At 44.7% G+C, this 27969-nt stretch overlaps 2 protein-coding genes across 12 annotated transcripts in view; one reads left to right on the plus strand and one right to left on the minus strand.

Moving 5' to 3' along the window:
• The first annotated feature begins 3128 nt into the window (after window positions 1–3128).
• On the plus strand, window positions 3129–26482 carry PAX9 (paired box 9). Of its 4 annotated transcripts, none has more exons than XM_059879149.1 (5): window positions 3129–3451; window positions 9409–9802; window positions 10543–11169; window positions 14089–14231; window positions 23283–26482. In XM_059879149.1, the coding sequence occupies exons 2-5, from the start codon at window positions 9799–9801 to the stop codon at window positions 23535–23537; spliced, it is 1029 nt and encodes a 342-aa protein (XP_059735132.1). In that variant the 5' UTR covers window positions 3129–3451; window positions 9409–9798; the 3' UTR covers window positions 23538–26482. The 4 variants fall into 4 exon arrangements, with proteins under 4 accessions (XP_059735132.1, XP_010815464.1, XP_059735131.1 ...); XM_010817162.4 differs by lacking the exon at window positions 3129–3451 and adding an exon at window positions 4666–5275; XM_059879148.1 differs by lacking the exon at window positions 3129–3451 and adding an exon at window positions 6350–6434.
• The window catches only part of SLC25A21 (solute carrier family 25 member 21), a 540624-nt gene continuing 539071 nt past the window's right edge, over window positions 26417–27969 (minus strand). For 7 of the 8 annotated variants that reach the window (XM_059879029.1, XM_015459277.3, XM_005222042.5 and 4 more), the window contains one exon: window positions 26487–27760. In XM_059879029.1, coding sequence (XP_059735012.1) covers window positions 27699–27760 — 62 coding nt within the window. In that variant the 3' untranslated portion in view covers window positions 26487–27698. 8 annotated transcript variants of the gene reach the window in all.

Below are 27969 nucleotides of genomic sequence, written 5' to 3' on the forward strand. Positions count from 1 at the left end.
TTATATCAGAGTTGAAGAAACGTAGAGAGCTAGTTTTGAATGATAAAACTCTCTGGATTGAGTATCTGGGAGATCTGAGAGGTATGTAGATACTTGAAGCTTTTCTCTCTGTTGTTTTGAGTTGGCTTTTTGTTACCTACAAGTTGCTTTGCTTTCTTTAATCTTTAAATCCGTTTATTAACACATGCTGTGCAGCACTTACACCTACCAAGTAAGCACTGAAACCTACTGCCATGAAACATTCAGATTACAAATGGAAAATCTACCCAGTTAAGTACCACACTCTCCTTTAAACACAGCAGTGGCAGTGCTTGGTTGACCTTTCAGGGAAGGCTTGTAAAAGTACCCTGTATTAGAAAGCCTGCACAACAAGGGTGAGTTAATCCAGCTAAAAGAATTTTAACTTTTTATTTCCTAACTTTCAGGGGTTTAAATTTTTAGCCTTAAACTGTCATTATTGAAGGCTTTTTTACATTGAGTAATGGAATCACTATTTCTCCCCCCACTGAAAGGGGTATCTCCATGCAGCTAGGCAGAATGTACTCCCAAAAGGAACTATGCAGGGATTGCTCAACCAATAAAAACTCCCAAGGGAATTTATGCTGTCAGCTCACCAGAACATCTTGTTCACACCTCTGGTCCTGCAGGAAGGGGTTGGGGGCTTTTTAAAGGTCCCTTATTGCCATGACCTTGGCTTTCTATCCTTCTAAGAAGTGGCTTCCAGCCCAGCCACTGTCATGGGCTCACTTCTTGATCCTACAGAAAACGGAACCCACCTGTTCTCCCAACCTTCTACACCCATCCATCATGAATGGCAGCTGCACTCCTGAAGCCTTCACATCACAGCATTTCTGGTGTTAATCCCGGGTTGGTGCAGTCCTCTCCCCTGCCCGCCAGACTCCTAGATGCTGGATGTGATTCAGCAACAGAACCAAAATTGTAATGCCTTTATAGGTCAGACAGAAATAACACAAAATCGTAGGGATTGGGATAAAATACAGTGGGTTGGCATTATCTGAAAACTTTTTTATTTGCCTAAATTCTCCCCTCATTTATTTCTCCTTTGTTTCTCCTATGCCCATCCTTACTAATTGTAATAATTTTTGTTAAAGTCTCTACCAAAAAAGTGATTTTTATTAAGTGCACTACCAAAATACATCTGCATAAGATAGGTGCTTAAACATCTTTGCACACATTTTAAAATGTGTGAGTAGCTTTTAAATGTGCAAGTTCCTTAACAGCATTTAAAAAAAACCTTCATTGTTTTTCACATTTGCACATAGGATACTTGTGTACAACAACACTTACTTGGGTTTTCTTGAAAAAAATTTGGACTAATTTATATGAATTTTAAAATGTATCATTTGAATGAAAACGTCAATCATATAAAGGTAGTAGTTCCCTACCCCCTTCTCTTCTCAGAAAAAAAACTTTTGTTTACAAAGATGCACGATATTTTATCTCTTAGCTTGAAAAGAGGAGCTTTTGAGAGGTTACCTTTATTTCTTTTTTAGCTTTCTCTTCCTTAGCCTCTAGGTACTCACCGAAAACTACGTTGTTAGATCGCTCCTCAATTTCCCAAGAACTACTCTGCAGTCCTGTCTGCAGAGAGGTGGTTACCCTCCCTTTTCCCACAAAACTGGTCTCAAATGCTACTGCCATACGGGAGGAGGTGAGAAGCCGGGTCTTTTCGCTGATCGTGGTGAGGGTAGAGTGTTTAGACTGACTGGACCCTAGACTGGCAAAGGGAGGAAGCGAGAGAGCGCCCGGATGCTGCAAACAGCCTTCGAGTCGAGGAGCCTACCTGAGCCTATCCAGTGGGGAGGACCCAGCACAGCCAGGAAGACTTGCGGTGTAGGACCTTCGTGCCCCACGCTGAAGATTTGCTGAAATACCGGGTCTTGCCGCAGGAATAGGCTCCTGGCCTGTAGAGCTCTGGTGATCCTAGCAAAGACAGATCCTAGTGTGGACTGCAATTTCTTTCCAAAACCTGAAAGCACCAGCTAGGGATTTCGCAGACCAGGTCTGTGGCTGGGAGGCGTCCACCCTGTCCGTCTCCCCACCCCACCCCCCCCCCCGGCCCCGCGCGTCTAATCCCCACTCAAGGGACAAAGGCAGAGGCAATTATGTGAGGGCCACAGCTAGAAAGCGTTTCCCCAAGCTAGTAAAAAATGACCCCTGCCCATGACAACGTGGGGGCTTTCTCTTCTGGTTACCACCTTTCCTAATGTGCGCTAAAATCCTTCTATCATGATCATTTTTATGAATTGATTTATTTCTCCACTCTATCTAAGATGACGAAAAGAGTTGAGCCGGACTCCAAGATGCACTCCAGAGCAAGGAAAATCTAATTATAACCCGAACTCCCGCGAGCGAGCGAGAAGAGCTGCCACGTCTGTTTTCCACGCACTTGGGCCCAACTAGTTAATTACGAGTTCTAATTTTATTGCATCTCAGCTCCTCCCGGTTTTCCCCACTATAGTGGTCTTTAAAAGAAACACCCACAGGGACACGACAGAATAAATTCCCAGGAAAGACGAGCGTGGATTTCTCTGCCTGTAGATAGATTTGAGAGCGCACGGGGAAACAGATGGGAGCATCCTGGCAGCCGGGGAACGAATCCCAGGGAAGAGCAGCTCTTTTCCCATTCTTCTGGACCTTGCTGTGCCCGTCTCTCTGCGGTTCCGCCCGGGCAGTCCCCGGGGACGCCGCGAATTCCCGCGGTCGCTGCTGTTTCCGCCTCCAAACCCTGCTTTAGCCTGGGCCGGAGGCAGGGGTGGGGAACAGAGTACGCATCAAGCCTGATCCCGGTCTCCCGCTCTCGCCCGGTCAGTCTCGACCTCCTCGGCCGGCGCGGGGTCGGTGCCCACAGAGAGGAGTCATCCATGCGGGTGCTCTTTCCCTCAGGCTCTCTGCGCCTGCGGGCTGGGACGGGTGTGTCTCCTTGAGGTCGTGGAGGGGGCAGACACCTACAGTAAACGGGCTTCTCTTGGGGCTTCGACGTGAACTGTCCCCGCAGAAGAGGGACATTCGGAGAGCGACGACACTGAGACTCAGTGGGATTTATACACCGTGGGATCTCATTTAAGTGTCTTGTATGCTCTTATATAACCCAAGTCTCTGATTTCCCTGAAAAAAAGGAAAAGAAAAGAAAAAAAGAAAGACGGTAATACTGCCTTTGTAAGTTTATCGTGAATGCTTGGACGTTGGGAGCCCTGAACAAATAGTAAGATGGGTTGGGCAAGGGTGGTCCCAACACTCCCTTTTTGAGGCGCGGAGTCGTTTGCAGTTTCAGGCTCTCCTGCCCAAGTGTACGGACAGTTCACAGCCCAGGACCCCGAGTACCTCCTGGGGAAGGCAAGAGGATCCAGCCCGAACCGTGCAAGATGGGCTCTCGGTGAATCATGACAAGAGTGATGCTCAGGATTGCCTTGGACCATGATGGGGAAAGGTACGGAGGTTTGGAACTCAGTGGAGAGTTGAGGGTGGAGGAGGAATTGGAAGGGAGAACTAGAATTTTCGGGCTATGACAGTTTCGTGGATTTTCAACCTTGCCCAATCGTGGTAAAAATTGCGCGAGCGCAATCAAATTTGCACCTGTAGGTGGCGCTATGATGAGGCGACTGTCTGCAGAAAGGTAGCCAGGGACTCAAAGAAAGCCGGAATTTTTTCGTGAACCCGACCCTAACTTTCTGCTCTTAAACCCGGATTCCTGTTTTCGGAGAGAGAATGCGAGGACAGTGTCGCATGAGTCTTCGTTCTCGAGTTCAGCGCGGGGCTGATCAGTGGTAGAATTAGGTTGGAGAAGGCGACAGGTTGGAAATCCCGCATCTCGACTGCGCGGCTCCAGGCAGTCCCATCACCCTGTCCATTGCCTGGGTGTGAGGACTCACGGAGCTGCGCGGGATCCGAGGCGATTCGTGCGGACACTGTGCCAACTGCAACCTCCCCCGCACCGCACCCCCCCCCCACCCCCCGCTACCAGCATCGAGAGGACCGAGAAGTGAGCGAGTCCGGGTTCTCTGCATCCCTAAAAACAAGAGGAACGCAGATGCTTAGCACCAAGGCTGGCCCGTACATTGATTGCAGTCCTTTGAAGCCAGCAGGCAACTCCAACCACGCTGCGTTCAACAAAACCTGGACCCTGGTGGGGGACCCGGAGGGTTTCTTTGTGCTTTAGATCCAAAACCTAGGCTTACAGGCACGGCCTGGTTCTCGTTTATCTTTTCTAGGAACTTTTAGGCCAATCGGGTCTTCAGTAGGAGGCAGCCCCACTGCCTTCTTAAAGACCCCCAAAGCCTGTTCTTCCCACAGGCAGCAACAATTCTCTTTAGCCAGCGCTGCTCAAGGCTGTAAGCTCGGACAGTGTCCTTGTCACCGAGCTCTGTGGCTTCTACAGATGCTTCGAACCAGGCAGGTCGAAGCGTCCCTTGGGCAGGACGCTCAGCCCGGCGTCTCTGCTGGACTCCGCCCTGCTCTTGCCCCTAGCCGGGATCCGATCCTTGATCGCACTTGCCACTATGCAGCCAAGAGTTTTGCCCCTTGCCCCCCAAATGTGTTATCTTTCATTTGTGGATTTAATAAACAAATATAACCATATCACATGGGGGCAACGCGCCGTCCTTCTGAAAACAATTCCGCTGTTGAAAACTGAAAAATGGGTGTAATTTGCGTTCAGAAAGTGATGTTGGGGTCACAGCAATTTCCCGGGCCGTTATTTATTTTTACTTTAAAGTCTTTAGGGAAGGTTTGCTTATATACTCGGGAACTTTCCAATGCGAGGGCACCAGCAATCCCGCTTGCCTTCAAAGCTGGGGGAAGGGGGGTGGAGAACAATTACTGAGTGACGCTAATGTGGGGAAACTGAAAAGAAATGTCGATTGTTTTTATTGTAACAGAAGGAGTGTGCAAACAGAAAAACCAACCCCGGGTGATCGGAAACAGGCAGGCGGAGAATTAAAAGCGGGTTTCAGGCGGCAACAAGCCCCTCCCCTGCCCTCGGAAGGAGAAAGCGGGTGAGGAGCGCTCGCAGCCCCAGGGCGGATCCCACGGCCAGCGGCGGGATTTCCGCGCTCCCGCAGGACCCCGCGGGCTGCTGCCCTCTGGGGAAAAGGTCTCGAACCGTGAGCACCAGCAGCCAGAAGGCAGCGAGAACGCAGGGAGACCTTAGGGACTTTCGGAGCATTTTCCAGGTTCCTCTTGGGGGCCCCAGCGGCCTCTACTTGGGCTGGTGCGTCCGGATGCGTCCGCAGCCCGGCGAAGTACAGGCTGGCAGGTCAGTGCCTGGACACCCCCTCCCCTCACCACCACCACCACCACCACCACCACTACCCTGGCCTGGCTGAGGCTGAGCGCCCGGGCAGGCGGTCTCTCCCACACCCCCTGGCTCTTCTCTCTAGCCGCTGCCTCCGACCCCGCCCGCGGTCCCCGGCGCAGATAGGGTCCAGCCCGCGGCCCTGGGTGGACCCTCCCTCTCCTTAGGCACCGGGTGCGCTTCCGGCTGCCACGTGCGGCAGCAGACACTGGGAGGTCCAGTGGGCGGAGGGGCGGCCGCTGACCCCACCAGGCCGAAACGTAGCATGGGGCCGATCCGGGTTGGAACCCGCGGCCCGGGCGTTGGCAGCGCAGTTTGGCGAGGACCGCACAAGTCCGGCCTCCTTTTCTCTCTACGAGGCGTGCAATCCTTCACTTACCAGCAAGAGGAGCTTCCGTGGGGGAACCGGATCGGAGATCTTGCCTTTACCGTATTCTCCCTCAGACGACTGGAAGAAGTAACTGTGTTTTGAAAACCCATCCCCGAGCTCAGACTCTGGCTGCTTTCGATCCCCGAAACTCCCCTGGGCAGGGCGAGAGGCGGCAGTCGTTGCCTGGGCCTCACTCTCGGTCCTGTCTTTTCCCGACAGAGGGGCAAGTTGGAGGAATCTGCTCCTTAACATTCTCGTCGGCAACTCTAGTCTCCCTAAAAGCGCCTGAGAGTAGCAGGACCCCTCTCCCGCGCATACACACACCCCTCTCAACCCACCTTCGCGCTCCCGTCCCATCTGCGGTCGTCGCTGACCTGCAGGACCGGGAAGCAGGCGCGAGGCGGAGCCTCCCGGGACGTCGGTCCGTGTTGGAGAGCCGGGGGGGTCCCCACTCCCCGCACAGCCTGTGGCGCCTGGGTCCGGGGGCGGCCTCTGAAGGAGCCAGATTCCAGTTCCTTCCCCGCATCTCTTCCCAGACCCCGCTGGTGCCAGGAGGGGCACGCCGCAGGTGATCACCCGAAGCACTGGGACCGCTGACAGATTTATGAAGATTTTACGGCATCTGGCCGAGGCCCGCAAGGGCAGGGAAGGAGTCCAGAAAAAGGGGCGCGCTAAGTTCCCCAGCCGCGCGCCGGGACCCGGCCGTCTCTGAAGTCCCCGGGCCCCGACTCCCCTCGGGCCCGTGCACAGGTCTGTCCCCGCCAGTGTAGAGCGTACGGAGTCTCTCCACCCCTTGAAGCCCCCTCCTTCACAAGCTCGTGTCCAGCCAGCTTCCAGTCTCCCACTGAGTAAATATTTACCCGGAGGACGGGTCGCTCCTCCGAGAACTAGACAGAGCCCTTGGAAGGGCTTTTGGCTTCTTCCCGGCCTATGTCAGCTGCAGGACTTACTTGTTGTGTTTTGGTCTTAAATTTCTTTAGCTGAAATTCTTCCGATCTCTGTGTGATCTCCTGGGTTCGGAGGGGGCAGTAACCAGGGGGCGCTGACCTCAACTGACCCTTCCTTTTTCTCTGCATCCCTACGCTCACCATCAGTCGAGGCTTATTGGCCCTTACTGTTTCTCTCTTTCTCCCCCCGCCCCACACCACCAACCCCCCTTTTCCGCTTTAGGTCACTGTCTCTCGCCGGGTCTCAGGCTACCTGGCCACAGTGCTCAGTGTGCGTCCGGGCAGGGAGGTGGCGGGGGAGAGTCTGCATCAGCCCCTTCATCTAGGGTTGGGCGCCTCTGTCTGTCCCCTGAAGCTTCGACTCCTCTAGCCCCCGGAGCCCCGGCCTCAGGTTGCCGCTGAGAATTAGTGCTCCCGAACAAGATCCTTCTCTCGCTCTCGGGAATGCGCTGAGCTGAGAGTGCCGAAGACCCGCACTCGCCAGCGTTAGAGGGCCTGTTGGGCCGAAAGAGACGCGGAGCAGGGGGCCGAGACCGCGTGCGACCACAGGTGGAAGTGGAGAGGCAGCAGCAAACCTGTTGGCGTGTGTGTCAGTCGCTCAGTCGTGTCCGACTCTTTGCGACTTCATGGACTGTAGCCCGCCAAGCTCCTCTGTCCGGAGAATTCTCCAGGCAAGAATACTGTCGTGGGTTGCCATTTTATTCTCCAGGGGATCTTCCTGACCCAGGGATCGAACCCAGGTCTGTCGCATTGTGAGCAGATTCTTCATCATCTGAGCCACCAGGGAAGCCCAAATCGGTTGAAGAGTCCGGGGAAATATGAGGAAACTGAGGGATTTGGGGGCGAACGAGAAGGTGTTGTGTGTTAGGTCCTCCTAGCCAGAGCAAAAAACCAATACGAGTTCTGGATCACTCCAGGCTGGTGCTGCAGAACTGCTAAAGCCCTCACAGAGCTGTGAAGAAGCACCCCGAGGCACTGGATCTTGGCCAGTTAGAAGGCGATCGGCCTTTTATCAACATTACAGCCCAGAAAAGTCCGAGAAGCCCTCGCTGGACTGGGCATAGAGTCTGCGCAGGGGACGCTACTTAGTGTGTGTTAGTGAGAGGGAAGAGGGGTCAGAGGATCTCTGGATCAAGATGCCCAGCACGTTCATTCCTTCGCACAAGCCTAAGGCAAAATCGTATGCTCCCCTCAGATGTCGCAGACTCAAATTGCCCCAACAGCAATTAGCTGCTTTTCAAATTTGGGATCCACAAAGGCCCTCCGAGTTGTAGAATTCCTGTATTACATGTAGATGCCATGTAACAGGTATTGGGGGATCAGACCCTGGTGAAATCGCTGTCAAGTCAAACTTGGAGATTTTAAACAATTGAAACAAAAACAACAACCGCAAAGGCAGACAAGTTCAAGTATGTCTAGTTGTGGGACTTTCCACAAGAAGCTGGTTGTAAAGAATTAAGGATGTTTGACTTCACTGTTCCTTTATCTTTCAAATCCTTCATACCTGTACATTTCAACTTAGAATGCACCCCTGCTATGGAATTGTGAGGATCTGGAGACGACTGCTCATTTCAAAAAGCACAGCTGATCATGAGTTTTCCTGGGCTCTTGTCACTTACTGGCCTAGACTGGGGCCCAGTCAGCTTCCTTATGTGTAAACCAGAGCCCATCCCTCAGGACTGAAACTTTTGCGCACCAGAAGGAGGTAACGTTATGACTGTCAAGAGGCAGTGTCAATAGCCTCGACCCTGAAGCAGGGCAAACTCCCAGGTTCATTAAAAATGTTTCCCGCCTTGCTTTTAATTTTAATTCGCATTCTCCATAACCCATACTCAAAATGTGAATAACTTTGACCGCTAAAAAGACTACTGTACACTTTACATTAGACTTAGCGTGAATTAGAAAGGTAGGCTTAACTGCAGGGCCTCTGGCAGCTAGTGAGAAGATGTGGGAATCACATACATGTGCAGGTTCGGTGTTCACGTTCTTAGGAACGAGTCTGTTTCATATTTAAACACAAGCCCTTTGCAGTGATTCACTGGTGGGGGAAAACCGGCGAACGTCGTTGGCACCAAGGGCCAGCGAACCAGCAACATGGCTGAGCTCTCCAGCGCACTGGGTTCCGCAGAGAGTGAGTGCCCCGTGCCTGTCAATGGTTGAAGTTGGCTATGCGCTCGCTGTAGTCGCGTGTAATTACGTTCCTGCTTGGAGCCTAGGCTAATGTTTGACCCCGCGTTCCTGGATGAAATCTCTAGAGACTGTTGTGGGGAGTTAGTCACGAGGCGAGGAGATTGGTGTCCACTTGGAGGTAACAGTGGCCTCCATCTCTGGCTCCTGCTCGTGTTTAGTCGCTCAGTTTCGTGTCCGACTCTTTGCGACCCTTTGGCTAGGTCTCCCCTATTCTCATCTCTCCAACGGGCCTACCTTCTCACACCTGCGCTCTGGTCTCTCGGCGTAGGATGTAGTGCTGTAAGATCCGCTGGTAACAGACATCCTCTCTTGACAACCTCTTGAAGCTTGCCTGACAGGCTATTCTAAGAACCCTCACCATGGCCACCATCAAAGACGGTGGCGCTCACCTCCCACCTAGAGTTTTAACTTAAATTCTGAGATGTCTGCCTTCCCCCCAGAGAAGCCTTCTCGGCCCCTTCTCCCTTCAAGTCTCTCGTATTCAGACCAAAAGCTTTCGTTTGCTTATTCAGCATTTTTAAGAGCCTGATTTTGCTGTTTGCGCTGCCCCTGGGAAGGTGTCAAACACCTCTTTTCATTGTATTTAGTCACCCAGGTGCAGAGCGAGATTGAGAGAGACAGCGGAAGAACTTTCCCGGACTGTGCTGTCACTCAACGGGCCAAACCAATCATCACGCAGGTTGCCTCCGGGCCCTCCTCTTTGGGGGCGTGCCCCTAGTGAGTGATAGACGGAGCCGCCCGGCCCCGCTCAGCCCAGCCCACGTTGCTGCTTAGATTGAAATGCAGAACTCAAGCCTCTTTCAGCGGGGCACAGACTTCCTTTTACTCCTTCCTTTTGCACTCTCGCCGCCTCCTCCGGGGGAGAAGCGGAGGCACCGGCGGCCCGGGGCAGCAGCACGACGGGCCACTAAGGCCACACGAAGAGTTTCTTTCTGGGAGCGCGGAACTGGGGCCCGGTTGGTGTACTGCTCGGAGCAATGGGTGAGTGGCGGCAGGGTACGCTGTCAGAGCCGGGAAAGGAGGGAGGGAGCGAGCGGGCGAGGGAGGGAGGGAGGGCGCGCACCACTGAGCGCTCACACTCTCCTTATTGACTTTGCTCATGTTCCTACAAGTTGTAGGAACACGCTAAGGGTCAGCGGCTCGCAGCTGTTCAGTCTGAACGCTGGCTACTGGGTTGCTGCTGTTGATGCCATTTTTTGATTTCAAGACTAGGGAGCGGTGGCATCAGCAAGCCCCGCGCCCCGGTGGCGGACCAAATTTTGTTTCGCGTACACAGGGTACAAAAGCCAACCAAGAAAAAAAAAGACTAGACTTTGTCTAATTGCGCAGGTCCCTAGGCGGGGCGCTGGGGATCAAAGGGGAGCGGCCCAAGGACATTAGCGCCGAGTGGGCGAGAAGGAGCCGCTTTGTAGGCGTCAAGACCGACTTCCTCGCCTGCTTCGGAGGCTTCTGAACACTCGGAGAGGCCCTGCGTCTCACCACTTTATTTGCTTGTATCGGCCGCAGGCACTGCGGTAATGAGGGAGGAGGGTCTGACTCAACCCCGGTGATTTGAGGCCGTTCCTCAAGGCTCGGGGACCGTATGGTTTGGTGAAAGCCCGGGTCCTTAGTCCCAGGCGGGTGCCTCCGCCTTGCCCCCTGACGCGCGCGGAGGCCGAGTGGCAAGCGGTTGTCCCAAACTGTGGGTGCGCGTCCCCGCGCGCCGTGTGTTCGTTTTGCAGAGCCAGCCTTTGGGGAGGTAAACCAGTTGGGAGGAGTATTCGTGAACGGGAGGCCGCTGCCCAACGCCATCCGGCTTCGCATAGTGGAGCTGGCCCAACTGGGCATCCGACCGTGTGACATCAGCCGCCAGCTACGGGTCTCGCACGGCTGCGTCAGCAAGATCCTGGCGCGCTACAATGAGACAGGCTCGATCTTGCCAGGAGCCATTGGGGGCAGCAAGCCTCGGGTCACCACCCCCACCGTGGTGAAGCACATCCGGACCTACAAGCAGAGAGACCCCGGCATCTTCGCCTGGGAGATACGGGACCGCCTGCTGGCGGACGGCGTGTGTGACAAGTACAACGTGCCCTCGGTGAGCTCCATCAGCCGCATACTGCGCAACAAGATCGGCAACTTGGCCCAACAGGGCCATTACGACTCCTACAAGCAGCACCAACCGGCGCCTCAGCCGGCGCTACCCTATAACCACATCTACTCGTACCCCAGCCCCATCACGGCGGCCGCCGCTAAGGTGCCCACGCCGCCGGGGGTGCCCGCCATCCCCGGCTCAGTGGCCATGCCGCGCACCTGGCCCTCCTCGCACTCCGTCACCGACATCCTGGGCATTCGCTCCATCACCGACCAAGGTAAGGGCACGGGGGCCGGATATGGGATTGTGCAGAGCTTCCCTCCTCAACCTCTCTGGGGTTACCGCATCTGCGTCTCCAGGGGCCCGCGTCTGTCCCACCACCTGAGACTTTTTCCTTTGGAAACGTCAAGAGTCCTCCCAGGGGGTGTCCTGATCTCATTAACGTGAAATTCATGCCCTTCGTTTCCTTGCCACACACAGTCTACTGCCTCATCTCAAACTACCAGACCCATAACATCCCCCATCCCCAACACATGGTTCGCATTTTCCACCCTCCCCCGCCTCTCGCGCCGCGGCAGCCTCGGACCAGCCTGCTCACTTGGAGAGCGCGGCCGGGGCCGGACTTGGGGAGCAGCCCGAGAGGCCCGAGCGGGCGTGGAGCTGCCGGCTGCAGACACGGCTTCGGGCGGCTTGTTTGGGGAGTCGGGGACTCTGTAGAAATTGCAGTATTCTTCTTGCATTCTGGCAATCAGACCAAATTTGCTCAGGCAGGAAGTTCAAATGTCACCTAATTGGTTTCATTCTTATGCTTCACTTCATTTTCCTCGGAAACGGAGGTCCCGAAGTTACTACTAGTAACTTGCATGTTAGATAGAGCATTGCTCATTCTGGGACGAATTTTCTGCTTTATTTCTCTCTTTCTCCCGCTCTCCTCCTCCCCGCCACCGGACACTTTCTACCTTAACAGATTTTAGCACATATATATCCTAGGAAGTGGCACCAATCACCGCTAAAATGAAGGGAAAATGCACGGCGATTCCACGCTGTCCTCTCTTCTGTTCTTTGCCGTTTTCCCCGCGCCTGCCGCTTCCCTTTAGGGTCCGACAGTCCCAGGGAATTCTAGTGGACATCCCGTCCCTGCACGTTTTCAGTGGTGCCACCCCACCGTTCCTTTCCTTTCTCACCCTTGACCTTGCGTGTTGTGAATGTCTTATTCTGCTGCTTAGGATGATTCCCCGCGCCCTTATGCTCAGTCGGGCTTCCGCAGGAGACCCGAGTTTGTTTTCTTTTACTGCGTTGTTAAAACAGAATAAAACAAAACATAAAACAGCGTTAACTTCTTTCTCAGTAGGGAGAAAACAAAGTCAAAAATGCCCTAGATTTAAATAATACAGAGATAAAGAGCCTACCTTCTTAATTTCTCAGCCAAGACTTTAAAAAGAGCGGGGGGAAAAATTAAATAGGAAAAGGGGAAATAGTTCATTTAATTATTTCCTGCCTTTCTCAGTCGCCACCACATTGGCACAATTATCTTTTTAAATAATTAACCATAGCCCTGATTTCTCATCTTCTTGTTTTCTGACTGTGACTTTACAGGATCCTTCTAAGGGCCCAGTTTTGTCTTATTTGGAGCTGGCTGGAGTTTTAGTTGGAGAGAGTTTGCCCTTGATTTATAGGATAAACTGACCTCACTGACATTTAAAGGAAGCCCCTGTTCATGGGAAAGTGTGAGATCAGCAGAAATGGGGGCGCGCAGGGGGATCTCAATTTCTTAAGATAACTTCAGGCTTGTGCCCACCGATTGCCTTTTGTCTGGGAAGGCAAGGAAAGACTGGCAGTTCTGGGCCAAAATCCTGTTTCCTGGTGCAAATTGGAACACAATCTTAATTCTTCGGCGAGGGGGAGGCATAGTGAAAAAAGACTGACAGAGTTGAAAAGAAAACCTTTCTTCCCTAGGGAGCCTACAATCAGACCAAATGTCAGTCGGAAAAGTATTAGATTATGGAGAGAAGCAACCCTTCGTTCTACATATGGTTGATTCTGGGTGCCAGCTTTAAACAACCTGTTTTCTGACAAATCTATGAATATAAAATGATTATTTCTACCAATGATCTTTCCTCAAAATGATTGCCCTGCTTTGAAGCTCAGTATCAGATGGAAGTGTTTTAAGATCGTAGTAGTAGCTTTGTCAAACTTCAGTCGTCCACCCATGGGTCCCAAAGACAAACTGCTCCTAGTTTTCAAATATCTTCTCTTTAAAATTGTACTTGCTCACTTAAAGATGCCGATGATTCAACATGCACACCTCTTGGTATTGTGGTAATCGGTTTACATCATATAATTTTCTTTGCGTCTCTATAAAGAGAATAAAGGATAGTTGACAGCTTTAGCTCTTTTCCAAAACACTTAATTCCACTTTAATTTTCCTAACCTTTTGTTTCATTGAAAAAGTAAACCTATGACCTTACCTCTGACACTGGTGGCACTTACAGTGGTAACTGTACTATTTGTTTTTGAGTCATATGCACATAACCTCAGTATTTAACGTGTAGAGATAGAGCGCGGAGGGTAGTCACACACCTATGCATTTCTGCTTTGCATGTATATTGTGGGCATCCTTTAGTCATTTGTTTGCAAAAGACTTTACAGGTCTTTTGTTCCATCTGTTGACTTAAGTACTAGATCCCCACAGCACAGTGAGCACTTTCTGGACGTTTCTGAGAGCCAGAACAGGCATAGTTAGGCCAGCACGACCCTTTCTCCCGCACCAGTCTCAGATTTTTGTCAACCCCCAGTCGACCCTGGGTTAGGACTGAGGAGAACAGCGCGTCCAGTTTCACGCGTTCTTTCCCCGATTTGAGAAAATTCGGGGGAAAATTTTCAGATTCCTTCCACTCGTTTCCCAGGGGAGCGAGGACGGGAGGAGGTAATCAAAGGCCGTTGGGGGTGGGGGGGGGGGGAATGTCTTCCCGCGGGCGTGGGGCAGAGAGCGGGGAGAGGCCTACTCCGAGGCGTCACCTGGGCCGGGGCCTGGGCTGCCGGCCGGAGAGGTGGGCCCCGCGCCCCTGGGAGGCGGAGGGCAGGGGGCCGACCGAGGTCGCGGCCCTGGCGCTCGCGGGTCGCGGGTTCCGAGCGGGTCTCAGGAGGGGGCGCGCGGTCGGCCCTACAGCCTGACGGCCTCTCCTCCTCCCCTCAGGAGTGAGCGACAGCTCCCCCTACCACAGCCCCAAGGTGGAGGAGTGGAGCAGCCTGGGCCGCAGCAACTTCCCCGCCGCCGCCCCGCACGCGGTCAACGGGCTGGAGAAGGGGGCCTTGGAGCAGGAAGCCAAGTACGCGCAGGTGAGGAGGCGGGGGCCCCGCCGGGTGGGCCGCGGCGGTTTGGGCGACGGAGGCCCGGGCCCCTCTCGGAGCCTCGACCGAGGAGAAGCCCTGGCCGCCTCCCCGTGACGGCCACGAGCCCCAGGCCACGGCGGCGGGGGCGGGACAACGCCCAGACGCGCGAGGGCGGGGTGAGGCCTCGACCCCTCGGCTGGAGGCCCGGGGCGGCGGCCCTGGAAGCGCCTCGGGGCCTGTTGGCCAAACGGCTTGCGCCCCAGCCCTCTCCGCGGCTCGAGTCGGGGCTACAGTCACCTGGGACGGCGTCTCCGAGGGGCCAGGCGAGCGGCCGTGGGTTCCCAGCTGCGCGCGCGGCGAGCGGCCTGTACGCCCGAGGGCGCGGCGCCGCGGCTCCTCCCGCATGGACGGCCCGCGGCTCCCGGGGCACAAGCGCGTGTGGCGGGTCCCGCGACGGCGAGTAGAGGGCAGCCAGAGAAACTTCAGACAGTTCCCGCGCCCCGATTAAAGGTCACGTCGTCATCTCCCCAGGGAGGTTAGTGAGAAAACCTCAAATTATACGGACTGGCTGTCGACCGTTTAATTTTTCTTTCCCTCTGTCCCTCCCTCGACTCTCCAAAAGAAAACTTAAAACACCCCGTGTTGTTGTTTTTTTTTCTTTTCCTTGAGAAAAGCTAAACAACCATAACAACAAAAGCCCCCGAGTTTTGAGTCTAAATTCATCACCACGGTGGAGTCAGGAGTTCAAAGCTCTCAAAAAACCAAACAACAAAGCCGGACCTTCTTTGAACAGACCTAATGTAGGTTTGCAAATTTATTCATGCCAAACTCCTATTCCAGAGCCTCAAAGTACTCAGTTTTCGTTTTATTATTTTGAAATCTTAAAACTTTGAATGTTTTCATATCTGTAAAAATCAGTTTTTTCCGCTCAGTGAAACTTGTAACTTTTATTCACTTGGAAAAAAAAATCCTAGTCTTTATTTTCTCTAACAAACACCATTTCCACGTTCTCTTCCCTCCTTTATTTTGTTAAAACAGAATCCCGTATATATTAGTAGCTCTCCCATGACAAATATCACAGAAAATAGCAGCAAGGAAGGAGGGTCCCTTTCCTGAATCTCTATTTGCAAAGCACGCGAACAAGAAATTATAAGAAAGTTTGTCACTACCTTCTGCAAAAAAGCAGGTAGTACAGAAGAGGCTTTATGTTCAGTGGCACCACTGCCACTTAAGCAAGTTATTGAACCTTTTAGAGTCTCTGTTTTTTCACTTATGAAGCACGGAAATAATAGGCCCAACCTCAAGCAGTGTGAATTTCAATGTGATAATACAACCATGGGGCACATAGTAAGTCTTCATTAAATATTGCCTATGGATAGAAATGGCACTTAGAGATTGACTTAAAATCAAGCAGTTTTTTATTTTGTCACAATTTACTTTGATCAGGGAATACATAGTCAGAAAGTGTCAAGGTATTTTGTTACAAACAATAGAGTGTCTATAAAGCACCTAGCATATAGAGTAGTAAGCATTTACTAGGTGCTCAGTAATGTTTATTAGGTCATCATTTCCTGAAATAACATTGTGAAGTACAGAGCTGAAAAAAAAAAGTCTCCCACATAGAGTTGATGAACCTAGTTAATAAATAAAGCAGTATTATAATCCAAGAATCTTTAGGGTTACTTTTATTTTTACTCTCCTGAATTATAGACCTAGTGTTTAATCTTGTTTAGAAATGGTTAGTTAATACACACACTTCAAAATGAAACCAATCAATTTAAAATAAAAATAGAACAGTGTTAAGTAATCTATTTTGTATTTTCTGAACTTAAAAATCCATTACATTTTATGCAGTGACTATCAAATCACTAAATTATCAGATTTATAAAAATGAGTAATTTAAACAAGTGGCCAATAAGTATTGTTCTGAATGCTTGAGAAAAAATTAAAATTTTTTGAAGAAAAAGACATTTGTATCAGACTTTCATTTGGAAAGTTCTTAATGGCAATCTGCTAACCTTCTGCATTGCCATGTTGTAAGATAATATAAATGATGTAAAATTTCAAAACTTGAAAAATTTCCATGCATAATTAAGTCAGCAGCTACTCTAACTATCAAAATAGTGCTTAATGCTGAAGATGTGCTAAGTAGACACATATACTTAGAATGTATCATTTTGTGAGCAGTTTTGGAGTTTAGACATTAATTTCCTTGAGGGTAAAGTTATACATTAAAATTTGCTCATCAACAAACTTGGAAATGTAAGGTGTGTTGTGTGTGTGTGTGTATTCCATATATGTATATGCATTTCTCCTACAAATATTTGAAGGGTAATTTTATTTTTTAAGGTTATTTTTCAAAATGTTATCAGCATATGTAAGTTTCTACAATCCTAGTATAAACTTGGGTAACACTTTTCTCTGTGTTATGAACAAAAATTGAAAGTCTTTGACAAAAAAAAAAAAATTCTTAAGATTTTTGCCCATAATACTTTTATGGTATTTATGGTTGTTATTAAATAGCGCACTATTACATGATCTCAGTTTCATTTTAGTTAATAAAGGAGGAAATTGAGAGTTCAGGATCATAGGACTTAGAGCATAATCCTTTGTCAGAATATACCTGTAAAATTACCAACAATTGATCATAGGTTTTATTGATTACTGTAATCTAGAGTTTCTGTTTTCAGCTTAAACTGCAAAGAAAGTTGCCCGATTGCTAGTAATTAGAACCTTATGCACACATCTATCTTGTTTTTAAAACATTAGAATATTCAAACTTGTTGTACACATTACTGTTATACTGCAATTGATATTTTATAGTGCCATTCAGAAATCCTTATTGTCTATCTTTAAAAGGATATTTATTTTTACTTTTTTCACCTACATTTAATGTTGGGCTCGAACTCTTTAATCTCATCTAACTCTCAATGACAATAATGTTTCTCTGGGTCCTAATGGCTGGTTCTTTTAAGTTGAAAATATAAAACTCTCTTGAATGCAACTGCATGGCAAAAAAAACCCAACAACAAACAAAACATACAGAGAAACATGAGGTTGGAATATATCTACCCTTTTATATGGTACTTAGTGAATTATTGCCTCATTCTTTTTAAAGAGTTCATAAGCAGTTGTATAGGTGTTGAAATTTTCTTCGTATTATTAGGCACACTTTCTCAAGAAAAAAAAAAAAGAATATCTGGTACTCGGATTCAGGTAATCTGAATGGTGGATTTACAAGCTTTGAGTATCTTTATTTTGGGGTAGTGAAATCAACTCAGCAAGTTTAATATAAAATTAGCTACAAATTGAGATATCAGGAATGGAGAATAGTCTATAAATACTTGAACATAAGAAAAAGTTCAGAGTTAAATGAGATGTGAAAAGAGTTTAATTTGGAGACATAAATTAATCTGAAATTCTTATGAAACATTCATTTGTACATTATATTTAAAATATAGTATTTCCTGAGTATAATTTTCTAGTGCATTATTTAACAGACTGTCCTTGTAGACATACTGTTCTTGTGAAAATATAAATGAAGTTGCCCTGGATTTTTCTTCATATTAAATAAAGTTATTTTGTGCTAAATTTATAATTTTATAGTGAATCAATTTCAGACAAATGTTAATAGTCTTTGAAATTCATATTATCTACTATGAAAAATATTCTTTGATCTGGCTAGTTTTTAACTGTGTTTTAAAATTAGTAATTATGTATTGGTAAAACATGTCATATGAAATACCAAAAAAGCTATTTAAATTTTTTTCAAGGCTACATCAACTTTAATAACATTTTGGAAACATAAAATTTAGAAAAACATTTAAAATAGCAGCTTTCCATTACCTAGAGACAATTAGATATGCAATGTGATAACTAAATATAATTAAGATCCTTTTGGATGGATGTTGAAATCATATTTACAACTGTCATTTCATTTTGTCAGATTTATTTTACTAGGTTATTGCATAATGAATTAAGAAGGGTAGAATAGCAGCCAGAAAAATGACTTCACGCACACACAAAAAGAGAATCTTGTTTATTTTCAGATCTGAAGCTTTTTCTTGCTTATGATACCTAGGTGGAAATTCTAGGTGAAGCACAGCTGTGTGTGGCTGAACATACTTTATTATAAAGCCAGGGTAAACTCGTTTTATCATAAGAGAAGGACCAGGTAGGGCTGATGAGTGGATGAAAGATTGTGGATTGAAGACTTGGCACTACTATTTGCATTTTCTTCAAGAAAGAAAACGTTGAGTAGACAACTCCCAGAGTTTGAGGAATTGTCTATAACCTCTAGTTGCCAGACAGTTGTCATACCAGTTTTTTTCATGGTCATGAGTGTTTGGAAACTAATGCATTTCCCCTTTCTCTGGGGGCAGTGGTGGGGGGAGGGGGATACATGCAATGACCATAAATTAAATAATGAAAGAGCTAGGTTACAACTTTTATTTACCTTTTCAACAGCTTTACTCATTTTGCTTACTTAAAATGTAATGCTTATTCTGTGGTAAAGGGTGTCCAGTTTTTTTGTTTGTTTTGTTTTTTCTTGTTTTTAAAAAGCAAGAGCATCACATCTTTTGCTTTCAAAAGGCTGCACTAACTTAAGTATACAAGTGATTATGAAACACCTATAATATGTCCCATTTTGTGGGGATGTGAGATGATTAAAGGCAAGACCCTGTCCTCAGACTGTTTATAGTCTAACTCTCTGCCAATACAGCTTCTCAACATAGTCATTTGAAAATCTTTTTAAAAACTGGCAAATCTGTGTAACATTTTAGAACGCAATGAAAAGTCATACTTTGATTCACTCTTGTGATAACCGTAACTAGACTACATTGCATATTAACGTATTTTTTTCCTGGACTCTTGTTTAATGTCAGTGGGATAAAATCTGTCTTTTTCTGGAAACATTCAACAAAACAAGGAACTTACTTTTTCCAGGATATACAATTTGGTCTATTTTACTTTGTATTAGTAAATCTCATTCTCAAAATTAGGTTGAAGATAGTTTGCCTTAGGGAAGACCCTTGTACAGTTCTTTAGAGGAAAGGATTCTCGTGGCTTCCATGGAAGATCCACATGATCCACATGAAAAGGGGTTTGATGGATTGAGGTCTTATTTATGGAATCTTTAGGTAAAGTCATTTTCAGAAATGAGATTTCCATTACATGCCCATTGCTGGGGTTTCATTTGGAAAATTTGTTTACTCTTCCCTGGGGATTCCATATGTTGGTCGATTTATAAATCATATTTACAATCCAATTAAATAGAGTAATTTAGCATGTTTGCTCCCATGATATTTATGGTGTACCTTTGGTAGTCTCTACTCAGCCTAACCAGCTTTTCAGATTAATTACATGCCCTTCACTGAAAACACTGAACAGATTTGGGAAGTTTAGTCATGTGCTCTTTTACTGGAAGGAATAAACAAACATCAGTGCTACCTGTAGTTGTTTTCCTTTATGGTGGAAAATTTTACTCTTTCAATTATTGCTTCATAAATAACAATTACTTTACCTGGTGGAGATTTATATCTTTTACTAATGTCATGTTTCAAAATTAATAGTGAGAAAATTGCTGTGTTTATTGGGTCACTAGAATGAATGGTGATGGTGGCAGGTACATTTTATTTAAAGCATATTTGTTCCCTCATCTTGATTATGCCGTTTAAAAGAAATTTTTAAATATGAACTTTAAAAGTAAAAAGGGAAATTAAGACAAAACTTTTTCACCCCAGATCTAGGTTATAATTTAACCTGAGTGAAAGCTAAGCGCTATTTCTATACTGTTTAAAGATTTGTTTTTTTTAAAGCAAATTCTTGAGCCTTCCCTTGCCTCCTTCTAATGATGAGGAGGTCAAACCTCTCCAAGGTTCCCTTCCCAACCTTCCTTTCTGCAGTAGAGCTGGGCTTGCATCACTAAAATGACTCTAAAAATATTGCAGATTTTAGAGAACTTTGAAATATTTAACATAAAAAATAAATTTGGTGCCTTAATATGGACAAATCTGGAAAGAATTATTAGTGTTTTTATTTTTTTACAGTTGATGAACAAATGTAGTTATGGAATAAATAAGGCACCTGATGGTAACCTGAGCTTAAATCCAATGTTTTGACTTCCCACAAATCCTAGGAGCATTATCTAAAATGAGATTCCACTCCAGCCTGGCTTCTTAGGAGAACATCTCTGGGTAAAAAGAAGTGGACCCACGTCAGGGATTGTAGACATTACATTTGAGGAGCTGAAGCGCCCCCAATAAAGGGGTAACATCAGTAAGCAATGGTTCTAGCAGCAAGGATGTAAGGAAAGGAAAGGGAAAAGGGGAATATGATAAAGCAAGTTTCACAGAGATCTGTAAAGTTGAATGATAGAAAAAATATATAAAGAAAAAAGAATGAGTAGGAAAAATTTAGCTGTGATGAAAAATAGAATTCACCAATACATTTTTTTCTGCTGTGTTGCTAAATAATATGTTGTTTCTGTATAATACTACATATCTAACCCATGTATTGGTCAAATGTTGAGCAAAAGTTTTCATTAGTTTTAAAGTAATTTTAACCATAACACTTTAGTCTTAACATTCTTATTTTATGATTCTTGGTGTATAAAATATTAATTAATGCTAGAATAGAAGAGACCAGATAAAGATGCAGACACCTTTCCATAATTGAGCTGGAGCAATTCCTTTCCAAACTAATTTCTTTTAGGTTATTGGGAAGATTCTAGATAATATCAGAAATATAATCTCTGTGCAATGCTAAATTTCTTCTGCAGGTTGCCAGTTCTTGATCTTCATACTCATTTGCTGAGAGAGCCTTAAAGTGTTTCTCCTTTGAGCCATTTTCTAATGAGCCATTCTCAGAAAGCAGGAAAAAGAGGGTTTTTTTAAGAAGTTAAGAAACAGAATTAGGGCCTAAGACTGAGTGTCAGGTTCTAGAAGAGGAAAGAATCTTTTACCAGAAAAGATGCTCTAGTTTGAAATGAAATCATATCTTTTAATTGTCCCGGAGAAACAGAGAATCCTGTATCAGAAGGGGTGATAACTTCTTTTAACACATGGCCATGGACTTGCTGATTGATTGACCTAAGGCAAATGGCTAAACTCCTTAATCTATATTCTCTTGTATAAAGAGGATAAGATTTCATTTATATTCAACAATGATGTGCAGTGGTTTCTTTCTTAAAAATCAGAACATCATCCTTTATAACACATTTTAGTTGCAATTAAACATAGAGTATTACTCATTGTAAATTATCTTGTGATTATTATAAACTCAGGTTAAAATGAGATACAGTTTATCAGTTCTAATTATTTGATAAAATATGTTGGGTATTTCTTAGTGCCTGAGACATAGTACAGATTCAGGAAACCTCAGTTTCCTTTCTTCTTCCCCATTTTTCAAAGAACAAGCACTCTGACAAGAAAAGAGAACACGAGGTATGTGTTCTTACAGAACCAAATACATAAAGTTAGGCTTTATGGTGGCTCAGAGGGCTTCCCTGGTGGCTCAGAGGTTAAAGCGTCTGCCTCCAATGCGGGAGACTGGGGTTCGATCCCTGGGTCAGGAAGATCCCCTGGAGAAGGCAATGGCACCCCACTCCAGTATTCTTGCCTGGAGAATCCCATGGACGGAGAAGCCTGGTAGGCTACAGTCAACAGGGTCGCAAAGAGTCGGACACGACTGAGCGACTTCACTCACTCACTCACATAAAGTTAACTCCTCTACTTTTATTCTCATTTTGACAGAAATTCACAAGCAGTATTAAATCACATCCATGTATATATTTTACTCCATGCATTATTCTACATTGAGAAAATAATTTTTGAGACCCCCACTGTTGCAATCTCATAGACATGGAAGTGAAAATAATAACCAAATGAATTACAGTAGAAAACAATTTCTATGTTGCTATTGAATTGGAAATAGAATCAAACATATGTCTGCTTTTCTTAGCTCTAAGGATTAATTTGTTTTATGAATTATATTTCTATTATTTACATTATATTTTCATTAGGAAATACGGTGATATGTTTGTTTATTCAGATCACCACCAGGAAATAGCATTTTCCTTATTTCTAAACAATGTAGAAATTGAAGGGGGAAAATTAAGTTATTCGAAGAAGGGTGCTGAGTATTCATGCAAGAATCAGGATTAGAAATCAGGGTGTTTTTGGTGTTGTTAATAGTAACGATACCAACAATAATTTATTGCATGCCAGGGTTTCTAGGCAGACTTGCCTGCCAGAGTTGCTGTGTTTTGTTTGCAAACTAAGATTTTACATTTAAATTCATTTCAAGAGATTTATCCACGTGGCTTCTAAAACTTCAGATCACAGAGCCGTAAAACTTTTGCAAGCAAATTTTCCAATTTCAAAACCATGCATATATAATCCTTTCATATTCTGATAGTTTCCTTTTTAATAAAATAACTCTGGAAAAAATACCCCCCTCATCTTCATTAAAAAACCCTTATAGACAAACTGCCTGATCTTTGCATGTCCTTTGTCCAACAGGCATTTTCAACATGATGTTTTAAAATATGGCCGTGTTTTATTCAACAAAGGTCATGCTCATTTTGAGTTTCTAAAATGACAGCCCACACTCTGCCCTTCTTTACTGGAAATGAAAGTACACCAACCAGGCCCTTCACAAAGATCTCAACAAAAGAGCCAAACAAAGCTGGAGTGTGGGGGAAAGCAACAAAGACAGACAGAGCTGAACGGATTCTAAGAGAACTTAATCACAATTAATTCTTTCCTCACCTTGTGTTTCCTTCCTATAATTCCAAGTAGCAAAAGCAAATACTGTGGATTTTCTGGTTTTAGCCTCCTCAAAATCTTTGTGGAAAAAATACATTTAAGTAGCAAGACTGAATGCATTTAGAATATAAACAGAGTCAAATCTAAAAAAAAAGAAATTAGAAGGTAGAGTCAGAATATTGTCAGTTACTACTCAGAACTAACATTCTGTGTTTTTCTAAGAACTGGTGAAATGTCAGCCACTCTAATGTGATTATTTTCACCTCTTCTCTTTTCCGACTCCTTTTAGGCACCAAACGGTCTCCCAGCTGTAAGCAGTTTTGTGTCAGCATCCAGCATGGCTCCTTATCCTACCCCGGCCCAAGTGTCGCCCTACATGACCTACAGCGCTGCTCCTTCTGGTTATGTTGCTGGACACGGGTGGCAACATGCCAGTGGCACCCCACTTTCCCCCCACAACTGTGACATTCCCGCATCGCTGGCGTTCAAGGGAATGCAGGCAGCCCGAGAAGGTAGCCACTCTGTCACAGCTTCCGCGCTCTGATGGGAGATTCTGTCTGCAGCAGCTTCGCCGTCTGCAGCAGCTTCGCCCGAGGAGTCTCCCTCTCAACACACCCTCCCCCCTTCCCTGGTCTCGGATCCCACCCCTCTACTCTCCAATCCTTTTGCCGGAAAGCTGGCGTTATGGACTCACCTCCTTTGTGCTGATGACACTTAAATATTTCTCGCCATAACTTCTCTCTCACAGAAAACCTGACATGACTTTAGGATTTAAAAAACAGAAGCGATGTTCAGGATTGAATGAGACGTTCGTGTTGCCCACGCACTGTTTTTAACGTAGAAACCTGCACCCCTCAAAGGGCTTAAGGAACTTTTCAAACTAGTCTTTGGTAAAACCACATGTGTATATTTATTCTAAATCAACCTGAACTTCTGAGACGTGCAATTGTTGAGATTCTGCAAAATCAATAAAAGAAAATACATATAGAAAAAGTTATGCTACACCCTCTAATCAAATAAGGTAATAAAATAAGCCTTAATTCATCATTAGGAAACCAATCAATAATTGACTTGAGTGATCCTTTATTTTTAACAGATGACCTATTTTGTTGGAAAATACATGTATAACTTAAGCAATATCTGAGTTCAGCTCCTCTGGTGTTTTGACTTGGTTCCAAATACAATAATGTTTATATTTTCTATTAGTTTGTAAATACGGACTCTGGATGGTGCATTTGTGTTTTCATTCCATGGGATAACCCCCTCCCTACTCCCCCCGCTTCTCTTTTTTTTTCCTTTTCTTTTTGCAAAGGTGACTTTCCGGCAACATCTTTGTCTCTGGTGGTGGGCTGCTCAGGCTCCTGGGCCTGGACTCGCCCCAGATTTTGTGTGTGCAGTGAAGGCTTCGACATCTCATGAAGGACATTTTCTTTCTACAACAGAGGACTCAAAAATACAGATAAAACAAGCCAGTCTCCCATTTTGTATCCCAAACAACACACATGCCAAGCATATAAAGACAGGAGGGTGGAAATATCTGAACGAGGCTCTAAAGGAAGTCACTTAGAAACTTAAGTTCAATGTGAAATGCTTCGCAAAGACACTTAAAATGAACTTTATGTTAAAGAAAACCACTGTGAAACTAAATTGTACTGTTATTGTTGGCTTACCTGTGTGTTCAGCAATCGCAGCCCAAAATTACATTGTAATTTAAAGAAAATGGAAAATTCCGCTCTAATGAATGTAAAAATGGCTTGCTGTGAAGTTTACATTGTTGTACAGAAGCATGTGTCTCGTGTAGGTAAACTGGTGATGGTTTTAGAAATACAGATGCTATTTAATTTTTAAAAATTCCCTTTATTCATTTCTGGACCTACAGGACATGGTTTAACTGATGGATCTTTTGAAACCAATCTTTTCACTTTAATGTTAATAATAGAACTGAGGGGGTATATGTTTGTGTGTGTGTGAGAGAGAGCATGTGATTTGTGATTATGTTTCATATTTTAAAACAACTGATTTTCTTGGGAAAAAATCTACAGTTTTAATCTCTTCTGTTTAGAAAGTTCTTCCTGCTTGGCAATATAGGCTTGAAAATACGTTTTTAAAATGTTGGTACAATTCATCTATTGGAAAATTAATATATTGTGGGGCTTTTTTTTTTGGTGTTGATTCTGTGCAATAACTAACAGAGCCCATCACTAGATATGGATGTTAGGTGGTTTTGATTTCTTCCTGTCTGGGCTGTGCACAGCCCACGGGGCAATCCACTTCTGTCACTTTGGTTTCATGGCCTCATTTAAAACTCAGATGGCTAGATTAGCCAGGTTTTCAAATCACTATGATATAAACAGTAAGCAGATTTCTGACATACAAGTTATGTTCGAGGAATTGCTTTTTTCAAGCAGCAGATATCTTGTAAAGAGCTTTGAACTGCATTTATTTCTAAAGCAACCGAAATTCAGTGCTACAAACAGAGGATTATAACTTCAGGAGAAGAATAAGCAGAAGGAGCAGATGAACTCTCAGGGCCATAGTCTTCCTTTGATCTTGTAAAACTCCTATTGACATCTGGAGTTCCCAGTCTGGTGAGAAAATAGAACTATAAACCAAATGAATAAAATACCAGTCCGATATTTGGTGGAAACTTTAAAACCATACGGTACAAGGACTCTCCTGCCATGCAGAAAACTGACACAAGGTACAGAATTATTCCTTATCAGATATTTTTAGGAGGCTATTAGGAGTCTTTAAGAAATATCAATAATTTGTATGGAAATACAACTGTTATTTTCCTTATCTAAATTAAGAAGTCTCTTGTTAATATGCTATTTATAATTTTTTCCTGATTCTTGTATCTTTAAAAATCTAATATTAATACTATAAAAGTTTTCCTTTTCTTTTTTCCCCTGGAGGCAATTTAGCATTCTTAGCAATGGTGAACTCACATGGAGTAAATTTTAAAAGATAAGAGAAAGCCCAAATACAATTTGCTATTCAAAGCACACTATGATTTAAAACTACTTTTAAAAATGAGAGAAGCAAAGTGGGAGGGGAGATGAGGTGGTTCGATTTTTAAAAACATTATTATTATTGGTTAACATTGACTTTTTTCCTCTGTTTCTTCCGGGGGTAAAAGTGTTTTTAACCTGGCAAATGCACTCTTCAGAGATCCTTTTCCATCCCATCCACTTGGAGAGGTTAAAGGTTCAATTTCATGGCCTCTATGGAGGCAGTGCTCTCTCTCACAGGATGCAAGAGATAGAATCACCTGCAAGGATAGAATGCAGTTGGACAACAGACACATTCTTACTTCTCTTGTTTTGTCCTACTTTTAGTGACCCTCTTATTAAGTATTGGGCTGAAATATAAATTAAAGAACACGTTGGAAAGGATGTACAAGTGAAGGCTGTGTATGTATATACAGTATGTCAAAAGCCTTTATTTTTATACTTCAAATGCTCTAAATTAATAAAAAGTAATAATTACCATGTTATCTTTCATTTTTTATTTTCAAAATGTTTTAGTGACACAGCTTCATGGTAGACAGATCTCCTGGTTATAGTTAAGAACAGGTGTCATCCTAGAACAGGCAGATATTTTTGTTGACTCAAGATACTGAAGGAGCATCACTTCAGGATGCAGATATAAAATTAAGCTTCGTTACATCAACGTCAAGGAGATATTTTTTTTGAGTGCGTGTTAGTACAGGCATCTTTGGAAATGCCAAGAATGTACTTCTCTTTTGAAACATTTTCTTCTTCATAATACATATGTTAACATTGAAGTTAGTAGACTTCACATCTGAAACCATCACTTAAAAATAGTAAACTAGAAATGTAGTTTATTCTAAACATCCTTTTAAAAAAATGGCATAGGTAAGAATTCTGAGAAAAGGTATCTGATGCAAATACGGACAGCACAAACAGGCCTAAGGAGCAGTTCAGATTTGGATTCAACATGAACATATTTCAGCATTAAAACTTGTTTTCAAAGGGAACTATGTGAAGAAAAGTAGTTTAGTATAGTTTCATGTTTTATCTTTGTTACAAAAGACTTCAAATATCATAATTTAAAAATATGATCTGCTTTAACCAACAGTGCAAAATATAAAGTAGGTTTAGGAAAATACAGACGAGATATAAACCAACAATTCAAATTTTAACATGAAATTTTAAAAAGGCCATTTTAGTACCCTTCAGAAACATTTCCATGTATATGATTAAATACTATTTATGGAAGCATTTAATTCCTTATAAAAACTTTAAATTTTGGCATTTTTTTTAACTTATAAGCACTTCTTTACCTTTTGGGAAAGAATAATCATCAATACAATGAATTTTTATTGCAAAGCCATGTAAGAGGAACATAGGTCATAAAATTTGTATTGTTTTTATGGAATATATCTAATTTCCATGCTACTTTTCTATATTCAGTTTATATATTTCATTGCTTCACAGTATTAATTTTCTCATAGTTTTAAGGATATGATTAAAACGACAGTTTCACATTGTCTAGATATAATTTTTGAAGTATCAAAATAGGTTTTGTTCTTGAACACACTGTTTTACCCTTTATAATTGTATCTAAGTGTATAATTATAATTTATCATTGTATGGGCTTAACTGATAGATATTCTCGCCTCCTGATGGTGCTGTGTAATGAAAATCCATTTTCACAAGGGGGGAAAATACACCATAGGCAATCACCAGTTCTCCTGAAGCCATGAATAGGTGTATTCATAAACCAGCAGCATCACTGCACCACCTAGAAAAGAAAAGAGCAGTTTTTAATCCTGTGAAATTGTGTTGTCTTTCCCACTGGGTTTCTGAATCCCCTGGAGTCTTATGCAGCCTATCAGGCAGAAGCCATTCAGAATCATCAGTTCTCAAGCTCCAACGCATAGACAGAAAACTACTGTGGAAAATTCTCAGAGCAAAATCAAGACCATCTTGAGCCTCCAAATACATTTTTTC

Source organism: Bos taurus, chromosome 21 (assembly GCF_002263795.3).
Source record: "Bos taurus isolate L1 Dominette 01449 registration number 42190680 breed Hereford chromosome 21, ARS-UCD2.0, whole genome shotgun sequence".
Classification (NCBI taxonomy): domain Eukaryota; kingdom Metazoa; phylum Chordata; class Mammalia; order Artiodactyla; family Bovidae; genus Bos; species Bos taurus.